The sequence below is a fragment of the Misgurnus anguillicaudatus genome, chromosome 3 (genome assembly GCF_027580225.2).
Source record: "Misgurnus anguillicaudatus chromosome 3, ASM2758022v2, whole genome shotgun sequence".
In the NCBI taxonomy this organism is placed as follows: Eukaryota; Metazoa; Chordata; class Actinopteri; order Cypriniformes; family Cobitidae; genus Misgurnus; species Misgurnus anguillicaudatus.
The window spans coordinates 39,296,364-39,314,137 of NC_073339.2; the positions used below are offsets into that span (position 1 = coordinate 39,296,364).

Consider the following 17,774-nt stretch of genomic DNA (forward strand, 5'->3'; position numbering starts at 1 on the left):
AAATGTATCCCTTTTACAGAGAACGATGACTGACCAAAACTAGTTTTACGCTGTGCCACCCTGCAGTTGCCATGTGCTGATCCCCTGGTGGTGATCCTATTAGTACTTATTTTTTGTACATATGGACAAAGTGCTGGTGGCGCAAGATTTATCAGATTAAGGGCCAAATTGGGATGCTGCAATTTTGAAAATTCCAAATTTGACTAATTGGTATACATCAAATTATCAGTCCTTAAGTCAGGAGCGACGTTATGAGCTTGGTTGAGACCATAAGATAAGGGAATTTATGATTTTTTTGCCATTTTCTTGACTATGTCAAGTAAATGTGTCTTTACCATCACATCATTAAATATATGTAAAAATAAAACTTAAATGATAAATCAGTGCTTTAAAACATTTTGTGGTTTCACAAGTAATCTAATTTATCTCGAACTTAATGAGATTTTACTTGCAAGATGAATTATAGTCATTTACGTATCTAAATTTCTGATTCATCAATTTACTCTTGCTTGGAATCTAGGCTTATTTTAAGTGAATGCCACATATCAAAACTTTTTAATACATTGTCAGAAATGTATAATTGTAGGATGCTTTTGTTATTTATACATAATTTATTGGCAAAATTATGTATTGTGCTGGTAATGACTGTGCTGGTAATGACATTTTTGTAAAAAACTAGCCCTACTAGCTAAGATGATGACTAAGCAAGTGTAGCTAGCTTTCTACAGGTAATGTACACAATTTTAACTATTAAAGTGATACAAATATTTCAAAAATGTTAAAAAATACAGAAATACAACACATATGGTAATGACGCATAATAAGTGTACATGCCCAACACAAAGAATAAAGAGTAGATTTACTTACTTTTCAGGACATCAAGGCATCAGTCTTGCAGCTTGAAATCCATGTGCTCCACTTTGTCATAAGGTTACCATGGCTACCAAATAAACTTTTGATGAAAAAACTGTGGGAAAGTCCCTTTATGCAGAGCGTGTTGGTAATGACAGCTAAACCATGGAACAGGTAGAAATTCCGCAAAATAAAGGACAAAATGCATACATATGCTTAATCTGTGCATGTAGTTTATTAGTTCAAGTAACATTTAATATGCATAGGCCTTTTTTTATTAATTTGTGATAAATAATGTTTGAGATATGGCACAACATGTGAAAACTCTGGTAAAGGGCAATACCAAAACACCGATATTGTACCACAAAACACCAATAAAATGTGATAAAATTATTAAAATGATTATTATAAAATTAGCAGCCATAAAAAAGTCTAGGCTTGTTTTTATTTATACTTATTAATGGTGCTCAAATTTATTAGATTTGATTAGTTTTTAATAGAATTTCACCCTGGGGACATAAATAGGCCCGAATTCTGGTAAATACCCCCGAATTCTGGCAAATACCCATATGGGTCCTTTGACCGTTAATTTAAAATATACAAGCGCGCGCGCGGACTTCGACTGTGAGCAGCACGAGCGGATTCGGGATCCTGAGGCAGATAAGCAAAAATGTTTAAATATTAAACGTTGAGGCTTATAAGTTCATAACAAGATGTTTATCACTTTAGTTGATTTGAGTTTTATTGGATTGTAAATTTGTTTGAACAATATATCGTGTTAAACAGCTTTGCGCGTCTATGCTAAACTCGATGATCACAAGGGTCAACCCTAAACTCAAATGTAATGCAGATGATGGGCAAAAAGTAGTTTAGAATTCAAAAGGAGAAACAAGGGAAATTTTGGTGACAGAAAAACGTAACTGTTACAGTTACGGTTTAACAATTGTAGGCCTAACAACAGAACATGTAACGTTAAGTTACAAAGTTTTATCAGTGACACTAGTAGATTGTGTAATATTTTGTTTAAATATTTGGACATCGTGGACACTTTTAACAGCAAAATCATCATTTGGGAGAGCATTGTTTTGGAGTCGCTGCCAAATGCTGTATATGTGTGTGTGTGTGTGTGTGTGTGTGTGTGTGTGTGTGTGTGTGTGTGTGTGTGTGTGTTTCAGAATTTCATAAAGTATAACAATACTATTTTATATTATTTATATTTATATGAAACTGAATATGATATCAGGCAATAAGCAAGTAGACCTGCGGGTCAATCGTTGTAACTTCGTGCTGCCACGAGAGGGCGCATGCGCGCAGCGATAACACAGTTGAAGCAAAACCTTAAATCTTGACTGGTAACTCTTCTGCATCACCAGTGGTTGTGAACAGGTAACCGACACATCGCCGCGCTGGATTTAATGAAAATGCTTGTGGAAATCTGCGTGAAAATTTTTACCCTGAGGACACATCGTAATATTTGATATTTTGAAAGTTATAAGAAGACAACGGATTATAGACAGATTAATGCAGGCAAGTAAAACCATTACATTTTATTAACTGTTTAGTTATGATAAATATATAATTCTAAAATGTTAATAGTATTGATAATATAACTGCAAGGTTTTTTTTGCTTCAGTTGACTAATGAAATATAAAAACATTAATTTTTAAAGATATACATTAATCAGCATAACATGTTTAAAAATTGTATTTACAACCATTGATAATTAAATTACGTTAATAGTATTGTGACTATCAATAAAAAAATTTCAGTGCCATGCATAACTACTGTACAAACACATTAATTCAGATACAGCATGTGAAATTTTAAACAATAGACAATTGCTAAGTGAAAACCTTCCTGTTTAAATAATACACTGTTGTTAAACATTTAATTTGCAGCATTTAATGTGAATCTCGGTCTTTACAAAGAAACGTATGTGTGTACCAGCGTGGCACTGAAGTGTGAATAAATGAAAGTATCTAAAAAGCTGTATCTTTTTCAAATTTGTTGGTCTTTCTCATTGCTTTCAAGGGGCAATTGATATGCGTATAGCTGTGTAAGTGCAATATATCATGTGTGTAATTGTCGCTCTTTCCTTTTTCAGGTCACACAGGGTACAGATGATCTTGAGGTGTGAAGAGAGGAAGAGAAGGAACTGAAAAAAATGTGTTGCGGTTATAGAAGAGGATCTTTTTTGCCTTTATTCTCATCCATATTATTATTCGGCAAGGACAATAATAACTTTATCTTTGGAAATATGTCCAGTAGTAATGCATCAAAGTTAAAAAAGGAAATACAGGAAGAGCAATGGATTTGGGGTCGTCTTTGCTCCCTCGTGGCCTTCAAGCTTTCACATACATGAATATAGAAACTTTAGTACCCTCAAAGTAGAAAATAAAAATTTAGAGAGAAAGAAAAATTAATTGTTGAAGATAACCAGACAGCGCATTATGTCGTGGTGTAACCTTCTTACGTTACAGGAATAACACTATGAATCTGACCCCAGATCAGCCACCGACCCAGCTCTTTAATTTACCCAGTGCATTGGACCTTCAAAACAAAAGCAGGCCGGACCTTGCAGCTCGAGCCATGCTCTTCAACAACACCTTTTTCCTCCAGGATAATGCAGCTTTAGAATGGGAGTTATTTCTGACCATTCGAGAGCCTGGCACTATTATCTTGACTGTCTTGTACTCAGTTTCCTTTCTTGTAGGTTTCACTGGAAACGTCATGTCCCTTAAAGTCCTATTAGGGCAAAATGGAAGTGTGCGTCTGTCAGGTGCAAGTGCCACGCGCTGCCTGCTGATAAACTTAGCGGTGTGTGACCTGGCGGTAGTTTGCGTGTGCATGCCGGTCACCTTGGGCCACCGCATCTACACGCCATGGGTGTATGGAGACTTTTTGTGCCGCGCTGTACCTTTCACGCAGGCCGTGTCTGTTTCCGCCAGCGTCCTGAGCATCACGGTCATCAGCATTAGCCGGTACTATGCGGTTCACTCTCCGCTACAGTCCCGTGCTTACTTCACCCGTCGACGCATCCTCGTCTCCGTTGCAGCCGTGTGGCTGATCTCCTCAGTGATCTGCATGCCGGTTGCCATAGTTACCAGACGTGATGATGTAGCTTTGATTGAAGGGCTGGCTATCGTTTTGCCAGTCTGTGGAGAGGTGTGGCCTCAGCCACGCTTGCGACAGGTGTACAATGTCCTGCTCTTCACCGCCCTCTATTGCCTACCTGTTGCGTTTAATCTTACCCTAGCCTTCCTCACGTATCACCGGTTGCGGACCACTAGTGGAGAGGTTCGGTTTACAGAGCTGGACCCGCGCTCTCAGGTACTTCACGAAGCAAGACTGCAAGGACGTAGTCAAATCGCCCGTATGGTCGCAGCTCTGGTGCTTCTATTCGCTTTGTCCTGGTTGCCTATGTACGTGGCTGACATGTGGCTGGATCGCGAACTGCTTCATCCGCCACACTGGCTATTGCAGGCCAGGCCTTTTGCACAGTGGCTGGGACTCACCAATTCATCTCTCAACCCTTTTTGCTACTGCTTCATTGGAGATCTCCACCGTTCAGCCAGGGCTTTGCGTCTACGCCTCATCGGCCCGTCTCCTGCCTCAGCGCTGGCGCTAGCCTCACTCCCTACAATCTTCCAGTTACAAAACGATAAGAAAACACCTGTGGATGGTGCAAACAAATCCAACTCTTGTGGGGAGGATGCTGAGGATCTGAGTCTGTCAATGTGGTGGACTCAATCTAGCGCATGTGGATCAATAGGTTTACCCTATCACCTTGGAATGACTGACACAGCTATTAAGCTTGATACATAGCACACCTGATAAGATTTGTCTGAAAGTGTGGGCCGGAATTTGTGCTTCTAGGATGTCAATTATTGTGTACACACCTAGTAAGGATTGAGAAAAACTGTTAACTCTAGTGGATTAATGCTCTTTAGTTTTTAGTCTCATGTAGGAATAGGACTGAGGAGGATTACATCAGGAGCTCAGATGTAAACGCCCCTAAACGCTACCTTCGTCAAAATGAGATAATGATATTAACAGAATGCTCTTGGCACATATTATACGTTAATCAAATAATTTTGCTTCAAATTCACTTAATCCTGGCCTCAGGCCATTCAGAAATATCGATTTGTTGGCAGAATCCCTTAAGAATCTGATAAAAATGCTAATTTATATGTCAGACGCACTTAGAGGGGTTTGCATCATGCTTCCTGAGTATTAAGCTTAACATCCATATTGCTTAAACACAAAGAAAGTTGTTGTAATAGTTTTAGATTAGATTGTTTACATCTGCTGTAAATATACAAATGGCACATCAAATAATCTTTTCATTGAAACTTACTAGGGTATATGTAAGTAATCTATACCATGAGGGAATAAAATGGTCAACTGTAATGTCAAATCTGTGCTCGTGTTTTGTTGCAAAACCTTGCCTGGAGCAACCATACTGAAAAATCCAGCATAAGCTGGTTTTAGCTGGTTTAAGGTGGCAGTAGCTGGTCTAAGCTGGCCTCCCAGCCTGGCAAAGCTGGTCAAGCTGGTGTGTCAGCTGGTCTTTCACACCGACCAGCTAAGTCCAGCTAGACCAGCTTAAAAAGTGATCAAAACACAGCTAGACCAGCTTGCTACACCAGCATTACCAGCTAAAACCAAGCTGGGAGACCAGCAAAAACCAGCTGACCAGTTTATGCTGGTCTTAGCTGGATTTTTCAGTAGGGAACATCTTCGAAAAAACCTATTTAAATGTCATCCTCCAGTATGGTTTAATTAAAATTATCTTCAGAGGTAAAACCCAAACACACATACAGTACACACACTTGACATATGCTTACGCACTTGTGAAGAAACACATGGTAGAGTCTGCTGCGAACACTCACGACTTCTCACTTCATTTGCTAAATGTAGAAACATCAGCAGCATCTCGGTACATCACCCTCTTCTGTTATTTCACTAAAGTGTGTGCGGTCTGTGATTCTGCTAAGATCCTAAACTGTAAAAGTAAAAAGAAAGTAAAACGAATCTATTTTCTGATGTTTTGTGCACTACACTATCTGATGTCTGTCATGATGTCCTAGCTTTGCAGTCTTTTTGGTGTGGAGTGAAAATGTTCAATATTTTATTGATGATGTTGCAGCACTTGCATAAGAAGCTAAAAAATTGACAGGTATAAAAGAGACAGAAGAAGACTCATTGACAGCCGGGGTAGATATTTCGACTTTTCGTTTTTTTCTGACAGTGTTTCTCACTTTTCTCTGAACAGTCAGGATCTCTCAGGACATTTGGGGTGGGAATTTAGGCTATTTGATTGATTGGTGCGGACAATTTGAAACTGGCTAGCTGATCACACAGATAAAACTATGTATTTAGTACATACATTTACAGTAGTTAGAGATATGTAGATAAATTACATTTAAAAAGAAAGAAAGAAATTATAAATGATTCAATGCAGGAAAATTGACATAAATCTGTAATTACTTGAAATATTATGTTAACAAAACCAATATTGTTTAGTTTGAACATTTAAGCAACAAGAGCACTTTACTAAAATAGAGCAAGTGAATTAATTTATAATGTGGCCATATTTAAACATTAAATTAGATGAAAAACATTCTGAAGAAGCACGAACCTGTGTCCGTATTACTGTCTGAATTCTTTGTGCGTTACCAGTACAGAGTGTCTCTTGCATACATTATCCATGAGTCCATCTTTATCAGCACAGTCCCTGCATAGATTATCAATGACATTTTGCCTAAGGGATGATGAGTGAGGGTAATATTTATGTTGTAAGACTTGTGTGTGTTTGTTAGTGTTGTTATTGAATACATAAACCATTGGTTCCAAAAGAAAATCATTTAAACATTTTGAGTATACACATTTTTCAAATCTATAGTCTTACAAAAGCCAAGTGATTAATTGACAAATCCTTCATGTGTTTGTAGGTCTGTATACTGTATGTGGTGTACCAGCAGCAGTCCTAAATCTGCCTTCCAGTTTCAACGTCAAAGCATCAGTGTTGTGTAACTCTGTAGTATGAGCAGAATCTGAGATGGTTCAGCCAAGGTTGATAGGCAATGAGTTTAGGTATGTAAATTATTGGTTTGACTTTGAATACTGAATACACAGATTGAATTTGAGCTTGACATTGCAAGGTTTTATGATGAGAATAGTCAAGGTGAACTCAGATTTCGTTCATGATTGTCCACACTTCACCACAAGCTTGAACTCATACTGTATTTTGTTCGATCTGAGCCCGAGCATGCATTTGTCATTAGGATGTGATTGTTCAAACGAACCAGGCTTTGGGAGTTAAACATGCTCTGGCATGGTTTGGTTTGGTTCGGATAGTTTCTAGTTATAGTGTGCCCATAGTTTATAGTTAAAGGTTCTAAAGGCTCATTCACAGCAGGCGTGAGAGTTGTTGAATGCTATAAGGTCCAGGTGTCATGAGCACTAGTGAGACTGAATTTTGTACATTGCTTTTGTAAATACATGCACATACCTCATCAAAAATTTTTAATTATATGACATGGGTTAGTCCATATAAATTACGATGCATTCAATTTAACTCAGTTGACAGATGCTGTCTCAGATGCTGTCTCTGTCTTTTTTTTCAATCTATCAGGCCAACCCCAACACACAAACACATTATAAAAATATATTTTTTCTTTAAATTATACATGTATGTGTGTGTATTTATATAAACATAATTATTATACACAGTACAGACACACATATATTATGTAAACAAAAACTTTTATTCTGCAAACGATTAGTCCCGACTAATCGTGTGGCAGCACTATTTTTATCAATGAAAGCCTAAAAGCTGGGCTGTACACTGTGTGTTTGCACTAGAAGTCATGTCTCATAGATATGTAGGCTGAACTAGATGTCGCCTTGGGGTTAAAACCGCCGCCATCTTGGAACAGGGGTCTTGTCATAAGAAGTAGCTAGGTAACGCTGCTATCTCCGCCTGTACTTCGAAATTCATAGACGATGCCGGACTTTTGTACTGCGTATGGATGTTAGGCCTACTAGCACTATGCATTGTAGTTAGAAAAAGTAGATTTTTATAATATCAAAACTTTAATTTTTTTCTGGACTCAATGCTTAATACATGTCTGACTGATGGAACGGAAAAAAACCTAGAAAATTGCATTCATGACGATTTAGGGTGATTTTATTTCTGTTACACCATTGCCCCCAATGAACTGCCATAGCCAAGGCGACATCTAGTGTACATATCTATGGTCATGTCTAATGTAAAAACATTGTGCTCAGGACATTAGGTAGAGAGTAGGCGGTCTTATGTGGCTGCTCGATCACATTCGACCACATGGGCATCTATACCAAAAAAGCAATCCGGTCAAATGCATTTTCGACTACCTCTGTATGTGGTCAAAAGTAGACGAGCTCAAAACTTTCACACCCTGTTCACACCTTTCTTTAGTGTCGTCCACATGTGATTTCGATCGGCCAAAGTGCATCTTAATACCAGGCTCTAAGATAAAGAGGTGGATTTAAAGGGGTTCCAAATGAATGATTCTAGAGAAATTAGACTTATGAGGTGTCATGAAACATTTTGATAAAAAAAGTAAATGCAAAGTAAGAGTATCAAAATAAGAAGCATACAGTTTGTAAGCTACATGATTTCAAATGACATCATACAAACCAATTTTGTTGTTTTTTCCTCATTTAGAGGGAAAATTTTCATTACCGCAATGTGTCCATGACTGGATTTGGGTTCTTTGACATGGAAATAGTGCTGCACAATTAATTGCATCGCAATCGCGATGTCAGCCTGTGCGATTATATGACAGCAAAATGTTGCAATTATATTAAATAAATAATTGTGTGGACTTGTTAACACAAACTTTCTGATAACCGTTTGATTATTTTCCTTGCTGTTTAAAAAAAGAAAGAAAAACGAACAAAAAAGGCAGTGCACGTGTGGCATGCACGTGTGTGGTGTGCGTCGTCACCAGAGCGAAGATGGATGCAGAGGAGGTTGACAGTGATCTGTTAGCTAAAAAAACCTCTGTCTGTTGTATGGCAATATTTTGGATTTAGGATTACTGACACTGAGCAGTTGCTACATCACGTGGCAATACGAAAACATTTCTAGTGTTACAAATACACATTTTAGCTAAACTGTGTGTGGATTTTCCTTAAAACCCATCAAGTTGACTCATGATTCCATTTAGTATAATCGCAATCGCACATCGCAATATTAGCATCAATAACCGCAATTGGAAAAATTGCCCAAATCGTGCAGCCCTACATGGAAATATTTATAATTAAAAAATCTGAAAAATAAAAAGCTTTAGTCCATGTTATACTATAAATATTTACAGTAAAGAAACATGTTGGTGATAATTGGTAAATGTAGAGACAATAATAAGGAATATGAATGTGTCCAAGACCAATTTTCACATCCTCCGCAACAATTTTCATTCATTGTTTAAGCACTCAAGGAACTAACATAAAAAAAAATAGTTGGAAGGGACATAATTGACTGTGACACTCAAGATGGCTACCAGGTAAGCAGTTCTTATTTTTTCTCCAGATAAAAGTTGATATTTTGTTTGTCAGAGTACCTAGACAACTTTTTAGTTCTCATTATCGGAACATGAGTTTGTAAATGCATATATTTAATGTAATATCATGTTGCGGTAATGATAATTTTTGAAAATGATAATCTAAATAATGTAAATAATTCTATAGGAAATATTTTTTAATCCTCTAAAAATAATGGTTATAGTAAGTTCAGACCTTAATCTTATATGTGCAAAAAAATTGGCTTCTAGGACTTTTAAAAAAATCTGTTGCTGGACACCTTCTTAGTCTGGATTTCGTGAGAATCACCCAAATGAGTTGACACCAGAGTGAGGTAAGCAGTGGCTTATATACTCTGGCGGTTAATTAAAAGATTAGATAGGCATGTTTTTCTCAAAGCCTCATTTAGGAACTTCATTTCGACGGGCCTTTCAGACCGACGATGAAAATGTGGGTGGATACACTGTTCTCTAAGGATTTCTCTGTGACAATGATATTGCAATATTTCGCCTGAATGAACTCTCAAAGTGTTTTCCCTTTGGACTGATTAAACTCTCCTGTCTGTTATATCAAAAGTTAAGATAATTGCAGTCAAATTCCTGTCCAACTATATGAAGACTCATATTACACCAACACATGGGAAATATAAATGGTTTAATGTTGAAGATTTTTTTTATACAAAACAAAAAAGAAAAGGTTTTTGCAGGCTTGTGTTCTTATGGAACTTGAAGTATTGAATGCGTACAGCAGTAAGTCTCTAAACTCTTTATTTAAGTTTTAAATTCAACTGAGCCTGATGTGTTATAACAGTATTTCACACCTTTTACGAGTTCACATTAACATGCAAATAACTATGAAATCAAGCATATTTGGTGTGCTGTCCGAGGGGAGGGCTCCGAGCTCTGAATATTAGCTCGAACCTCCCCCCTCTTTAATTGGGATAGATAACCAGCAGGTAATGGGGTGGAAGTGGGATCCCAGCAAGCACAAAACAAGAAGTTAAAATGACGGCTAACTATAGACCCAATTTACCCTAAATAACCTTGGATTTGGTTACATTTAATTTTTGCCAAAAAAAAACTTGAAGATGTAGGATTCCAACATGTAAGCAAAGTCAGCAGGGGTTCAAGGTGTTTGCTTTTATTTATTTTAAATTGTCTATTCTTGGGCTATGTTAGACGTCTTGTAGACTTTCAATGACAGCCCAAATTTAGCCTTGTTTTAGCCAAAATTGCTTGCTGGGATGCTTAAAAAAACTGTCACGGGACTAAGGAGTGGATCGGCCACATATAGAAACCACTTCACGCTGATTGGTTGGATTTCATGACCTTGCTCCTCTGAAACTTATGCTGCGTTCCAGGCAGGTTTTTAAACCCGTGAGTTATGACTTCAAAACCACGACTCACGACCCTATGCGTTCCAGGCAGCCTGTAACTCGTGTTTTTACAACCTTCTACCGGTGAAAGTGCACTGGAACGGCAGTCAAACCCGTGACTTCCCACTCGTGAACTCGTACTAGATCGATGTACTCCCAGTTCAGAGTCGTGAGTCGTGGTTTTGAAGTCGTGAGTTACGGGTTACAGGTTGCCTGGAACGCAGCATTAGTTAAATGAACTTCATTAAAAATCTGATGCTGATTACGTTCAAACTGGCATCCAGCTGTGCTTTGGTCATCCAAATAAAAAAGTTATTAGAGTTTTTAAACATATAATTACTGATTGATTTAAAGCATGACAGGTACATGAAATCCTTCGAATCTACTTGGTTGATCTCCAAAAGTTTGGTGTCACATAAAACAGACAGTTTGAAATATTTTGGATATTTAGTAGGGCTGGGTATCAATTCAGATGTTCCAGATCGATTCGATTTCTATTCACAAGCTATCAAATCGATTCTCCTTTCGATTCCGATTCTCAGATCGATTTTTATGCTCGATTCTCGATTCGACTTAACAAATAAAGATTAAATACAAATACTATATTTATAAAAAAAGAACAGTGAACATAAGTTTACAAGTGTGTAATTAATAAAAAGAAATTAACCTGTATATTAAACTCTTATTTTAGGTACACTTGGGTACATTAAAACAGATCCCATATCTTATTTTTAAATGCATACAATTATGTTAAATACAATACAATACAATTTTGATGCAAGATAAAACATGTATGCTGAAAAAAGTCACATTCCTTGATCAGGTTATTTAATTTTTAAAAATGTTTTAATTTTTTTGCCCAGCCCTAATATTTAGTCACAACTCCCGTACTTCAGCACATTTAAGTCATTCTATAGTTTTAAAGTTTAATCTTATGTGAAAAAAGAAAGGCTTGGTAAGTGACCCTACAATGTAAAAAGTGAAAGCTGGATTAAATATACTTTAGTTGGTAACACCTAATAAAATATAATTTTTTCACCTTAAAAGTTAGTTTTATTAAGTACATTCAACTTTCACTTTATACATTTTAAAACTTTGAACTGAAGTGTAAAGCAAATAATAGACATAGCACATTGTGGCACATTATACTGCTTGAATTTGTATATCTTTAATAATAACAAAAAGCATAATTCGTTCTTATCTATTGCTGTCTTTTTCAATTAGTAAGCAAAATTGTATTTTTAAAGCAGTAAACAGGTGCATCTTGAATTGTTTTTGCATTCTCTTTATTTGTACATTTCTTTCTTTGTCAGCTTACATAAGACACAATCTATTTCTCAGAATTGCTGTAAAATTCACAGCACAAAAGAGCTGGAGCACTTACTCCACTGCCTGCGGACTTTACTGATTTGATCTTTTCTGATCAACCTGGATTGTTCCCTAGGGCTCGTTGATGTGTGAGGAGGCAGTGATGGATTCACTAGTCCTTTAACGATATGCCATAAAAGTAGCAATAAATGGACGAAAGGACAATGCAATATAGATGCCCTAACATTATCATTGTACATGACTTTGCAAATAAAGTAATTATGCATAGCGCAGCCTCTTTCCTATTTTAAAAATGAGGTGCAGCAGCAAGCAGTTGTGACCTTTACAATATATGTGCGCTGGGTATGATAGCCCACTTGGTAATGAAGGGGAGACCCATAAAATATATCCCAGGTCTGCAAATAAAACAAATTTATTTAGGACACATAAATAAAGGAAGTTATGGCATGTAATTTAAGGATCAAATATTTTAATCATTACCAGGATGTTAAAGCAGCTTCTTCTTTTCTATGTTAGTTCTTTCGGCATCCCTCCTACAGTAGTAGTCTGGGCCTGGGGAGGGACAAAAGAGCCTAAAGGGATATTTCACCCAAAAAGGAAAATTACCCCATGATTTACAGTACTTACCCTTAAAGGGATAGTTCGGCCAAAAACGATATTAAACCCATGATTTACTCACCCCCAAGCTGTCCGAGTTGCATATGTCCATCGTTTTTTTCAGACAAACACATTTTCGGATATTTTAGAAAATATTTTAGATATTTCTGTTCATTAAATGTAATGTTGCGGGGTCCAGCAATAGTCCACGACCTTCAAGTCCAAAAAAGTGCGTCCATCCTTCACAAATTAAATCCAAACGGCTCCAGGATGATAAACAAAGGTCTTCTGTGGGTAATCCGTGCGGTGTTGTTGTAGAAATATCCATATTTAAAATGTTATTAACTTTATAAACTACCTTCCGGTAGCGCCGCCATCTTAGACTCAGGAGAGAGGATTAGCGTAGTGTACGCACTTTTCTTAGTGACGTATGACAAATTCGGAGGGCGGGGGCACAGAGCAGCAGCAGAGAAACTCTGTACGCTGCGTAAGCTCTCATCCTGAATGCGCATCACTCCAAAATGGCGGCGCTACCGGAAGGTAGTTTAAAACGTTAATAACATTTTAAATATGGATATTTCTACAACAACACCGCACGGATTACCCACAGAAGACCTTTGTTTATCATCCTGGAGCCGTTTGGATTTAATTTGTGAAGGATGGACGCACTTTTTTGGACTTGAAGGTCGTGGACTATTGCTGGACCCCGCAACATTACATTTAATGAACAGAAAGATCTAAAATATTTTCTAAAATATCCGAAAATGTGTTTGTCTGAAAAACGATGGACATATGCAACTCGGACAGCTTGGGGGTGAGTAAATCATGGGTTTAATATCGTTTTTGGCCGAACTATCCCTTTAAGCAATCTTTTATGTATATGATTATATTTTCTCAGACGAACACAAAACAGAGTTATATAAGAAAAAAGTAGCTTTATAATGGTAGTAAATGGTGCTTCTGATTTGAAGCCTAAAAAAGTCTGTCCATCCTTCACTGAAGTATTACACAAGGTTTTAGCAGGTTTATAAAGGCCTTATGAGGGCAATCGATTTTGCAAGAAAAATATCAATATTTAAAACTTTGCAAACTAAAATAACTAGCTTCCGGTAATGACCGGTATGCGTTTACGGAAGAGTGTGTTTTTCAATGTATAACGTAGGACATAGCGTACTAGAAGTGACGAACACAAAAGCGCAGGGAGCAAAACAAACCACCGGTCAGGAAATAAAATCTAAAATGGGATTTAAAAGAAAATGACGAAGGATTTCAACAAGTAAATTACCTTAGTTCAAATCTTCGCTAAAGTGTATCAACTACTACACTGAAGTAACGTTACTTCATGTAAACAATGTTAGCTACATGTGTTTTTATCTGACAGCAGTGTAAAAAAATAATACGCTGGATTTACTTAAAAATATAGTGCATAATTTGGCATCCACTTCAAGTTTTACTAGAAATTTTAAGTAATTGCATAAATTGCTTAAAATTCCATTGTAATAATTAAAAAAATGGATGCGAAAATGATGCACTATATTTGTAAGTAAATCCAGTCTTTATTTTTTTTCAGTGAGCCAAACCTTTCTTCGTACAACGGGTGGATCCTGCCACCCTTCCTTGTCTTTAGGAACCTGAAACATTTTTAAAAATACTTTGCTGCCTTAAAATTTTTGGTTGAATCAACTCGCATTTACAAGTCATTTCAACTTACTATTATTTATCTTGACCAGAGATAAGTTGTTATAACTATGGTGAGTTGTTATAACTTATAAAATATAGTTGACTTCATTTTCAAAACGTTCACTTTAAAACTTCATTTTATAAGTTGTAACAACTCGTCTCTTAATAGTAAGTTGACATGACTTGTAAATCTGAGTTGATTTAAAAAAAAAATTTAAGGCAGCAAAGTATTTTTTACAGTGTATTTGTTCCAGAGGCCAGTCCAGGCCGATAAACAATCACAGACCAGAAGTTAACTTCGGGTCAAGCACGTAACCGTTGCAATGTGCATGCGTCCGGTGAAACAATCTATGAAAATTTTTTAAAACCAAGCAGCTCAGTTGCCAGAAGGAAGCCCAATCTTTTTCTGTGTGCATGGCCCTTTAAGATGAGGTCATCAGCTAATTCGCCTGTCCCCTGAGGGTGTAAACTTTATCTAAATGTGACTGCCATCATGATCACAGCTCTTGCAGTGAAATCTCACGAGTTTCAGGGTGTAAGATTCACTCACTCAACCTGTGTGCGTCACAGGATGAGAAAAACACACTACCAGCGGTGACGTTTTTCTCTGTACACTATACTGCACAATATTGATCTTGCTTTGTCTCATTTAAGCTATAGTGGAGATGATAATTAGAGGCAAAACTTGAAAAGCTCTCTTGTTTAGCAATCACCTGCAGGAGGAATTAACCCTAAATCATGTACATTTTACAAGTTTCCATAAAAAAATTATTAATAATAATAATTCTTGTAATCCCTACAATTTCAGTAAACATCAAATGTTCAAAAAGTACAAATTTGTACGTAAAAAGTTCATACTAATACCTCAAATGTACATATTGGTACCAAATATATACATATCTGTACCTAAATGGTACATATTAGGACCTTTAGGGTAAAGTCTAAGTTACAGCTTTTGTACATTTATTGCTGAGATGTAGTAATCAAGACAAATCTTTATATTGTAGATGCCTTTACAAAAGTACAGTGGGAGTACCACCATGTTAGAGTGAAGATATCAGATGATATTACAGTACCATGGTACTTTGGTATCATCACTTTGAAATAATACAGTGGAACAGTATAATTGCTATATTTACTATGGCATAGTAGTACACAGGTACTGTATATTGTAGTTGATGAAAGCCTTTCTATTGCTATCGTGAGCAAGGTATCATGTAAAAAAATGTATTACCTTGGTATGATTAACAAAATGGTACTTATTTTGTGGGATTGGTGAGTAATTACCTTTTTCATTCGTTTTTTACTGTATTATAATCATCATTATAGTCCTTTTAAAACTCTTGTTAAACCTTGACATTTACCGTAAGTACTTCTATGCTAAACATATTTTGGTATCTCCAGTTCAAGTGTGCACTTATTTCACATTATCCATTCAAAATTAACACTCCTCCTAACAAGTGAGCAGTTGGTGATTCTCACGAAATCCAGACTTAAAAGGTTTCCAGCATCAGATTTTTTTAAAAGCCCTTGAAGCCATTATTTTTTTTTGCACATATAAGATTAAGGTCTGAACTTACTATAACCATTATTTTTAGACAATTTAAAAAATATTTCCTATCGAATTATAAATTCTTTTTAGATTATCATTATCAAAAACTATCATTACCACATCATGATATTACATTAAATATATGCATTTACAAACTCATGTTTCGGTAATGAGGACTAAAAAGTTGTCTAGGTACTTTTATCTAGAGAGAATAAATAAGAACTGCCTACCTGGTAGCCATCATGAGTGTCACAGTCAATTATGTACCTTTCAACATTTTTTTTTTTTTTTTGAAAATGTTAGTTCCTTGTTCTGGAGGATGAGAACATTTTTCTTAGACACATTTATATTCCTTATTATACAACACTTCTTTCTGGTTCTCGAATCTGATTGGCTAAGAGCTATGCGATATTGTACTGATAACGGCACAGTAACCGCTTCACCTTTCGTATCATTCTGCCACCTAGTGAATGGAGGTCCTAAACAGGCTCATCTCTGAATGAAAAAACACAGACGCCCTGTTTTTAAACACTCTCCGTGTGTCTCATTAGTTGACTAGCTCATAAATCAGTCTGTGAATCCCCATTCGGAAGTTATTATTCTGTCAAAGATCAGCGCTCTTGGATGTTATGTTAAAGTTAATGGGAGTAATGTCTTGTCACATCGTGTGGACGATTAACACTTGGAAAGAGGAATGTAAACACTCATTTTTTTCTGGAGCTATATCTCTTATCAGAACGCGAAAACACTGTGAAACTGCAGGTAAGCACCGCAGCTTTTAAATGTGGACATTGATAATTTATTCAATCGCGACGTGACTATTGTTATGAGAATATCGCCACTGGTATATTTATAAGCAGCATGCAAAAACATCTCTCTGACACTTCTAAAACACAGTTTTATATAGTAATGACAAGAACGAAGTCTAATAATAACCAAGTGCTCATTTCGCGTTAAGATGAAATGGTAAACCAATAGCAACATTATAGAAGTATAGTTTTATTAACTTTAACCTCGCGCCAAAACAATAACAACACAAAAGACACTAAATATATAACTATAATCATTTTTGACCATCAGGCCAACATGAGAGCCATGGAATCCCTGTCAGAGATGTAGCCCAGAGAGGGCGGTGGTCAGCAGGGCGAGTGAACACTGACGTCCGCTCATGCTTTGGTTCTCATACGTACCGAATCTCACTAAGCAAACGTTCAAACAGGTGCTATCTTTACTAATCGACTGTAGATTTAAATATAATACATATATATTCTCGACTGAACTAATCTTAAAACTACATTTTGTGACCAAGAAATTGTAATATTTAAAAACGGCGAATCCGTCCATTGAGTTAATTTGAGATTCAAAGCAGCCGAAAGTTTTACCTGTCATTCTGGCCGCCCTCAAATCCGTGGCTGAAGAAGTAGTTCTCAAACAAAGAGGCTTTTAAAATTACTCCGTTGTTGTTTTCTAGTTTTCTTTTTTCAAACGTGTGCCATCGAAATGTTGTATAAAAGCAATATCGCTCTCAGAGTCGTGTGATATAGCTCTATATCATCACGGCTGTGATTGCCTCCGGCACTCGGCCTACAGCCTCGTGCCTAATCACAGCCGTGATCATATAGAGCTATATCATCACACTCCTACTCGAGCGATATTGCTTAATTATTGTCTCTACATTTACCAATGATCACCAAATACTTTGTTTCTTTACTGTAAATGTTTATAGTATAACATGCACTAAAGCTTTTTATTTTTTAGATTTTTTAATTATACATTTTCCATATCAAAGAACCCAATGGACATGTTGCAGTAATGAAAATT

General features: G+C 36.6%; 1 protein-coding gene across 2 annotated transcripts; it reads left to right on the forward strand.

Moving 5' to 3' along the window:
* Positions 1-1,444: 1,444 nt before the first annotated feature.
* Positions 1,445-5,321, forward strand: LOC129444877 (galanin receptor 2a). Of its 2 annotated transcripts, XR_012369016.1 has the most exons (3): positions 1,445-2,379; positions 2,957-4,783; positions 4,833-5,321. XR_012369016.1 is itself a non-coding variant. In XM_073866153.1 (2 exons), the coding sequence occupies exon 2, from the start codon at positions 3,343-3,345 to the stop codon at positions 4,675-4,677; it is 1,335 nt and encodes a 444-aa protein (XP_073722254.1). In that variant the 5' UTR covers positions 1,445-2,379; positions 2,957-3,342; the 3' UTR covers positions 4,678-5,320. The 2 variants fall into 2 exon arrangements, 1 of the variants encoding a protein (XP_073722254.1); XM_073866153.1 differs by having other exon boundaries at positions 2,957-5,320.
* The last annotated feature ends 12,453 nt before the right edge of the window (positions 5,322-17,774 follow it).

What these genes read in the sequence shown, in the direction of transcription:
- LOC129444877 (XM_073866153.1), top strand. Translation starts at nt 3,343, where the DNA reads ATGAATCTGACCCCAGATCAGCCACCGACCCAGCTCTTTAATTTACCC.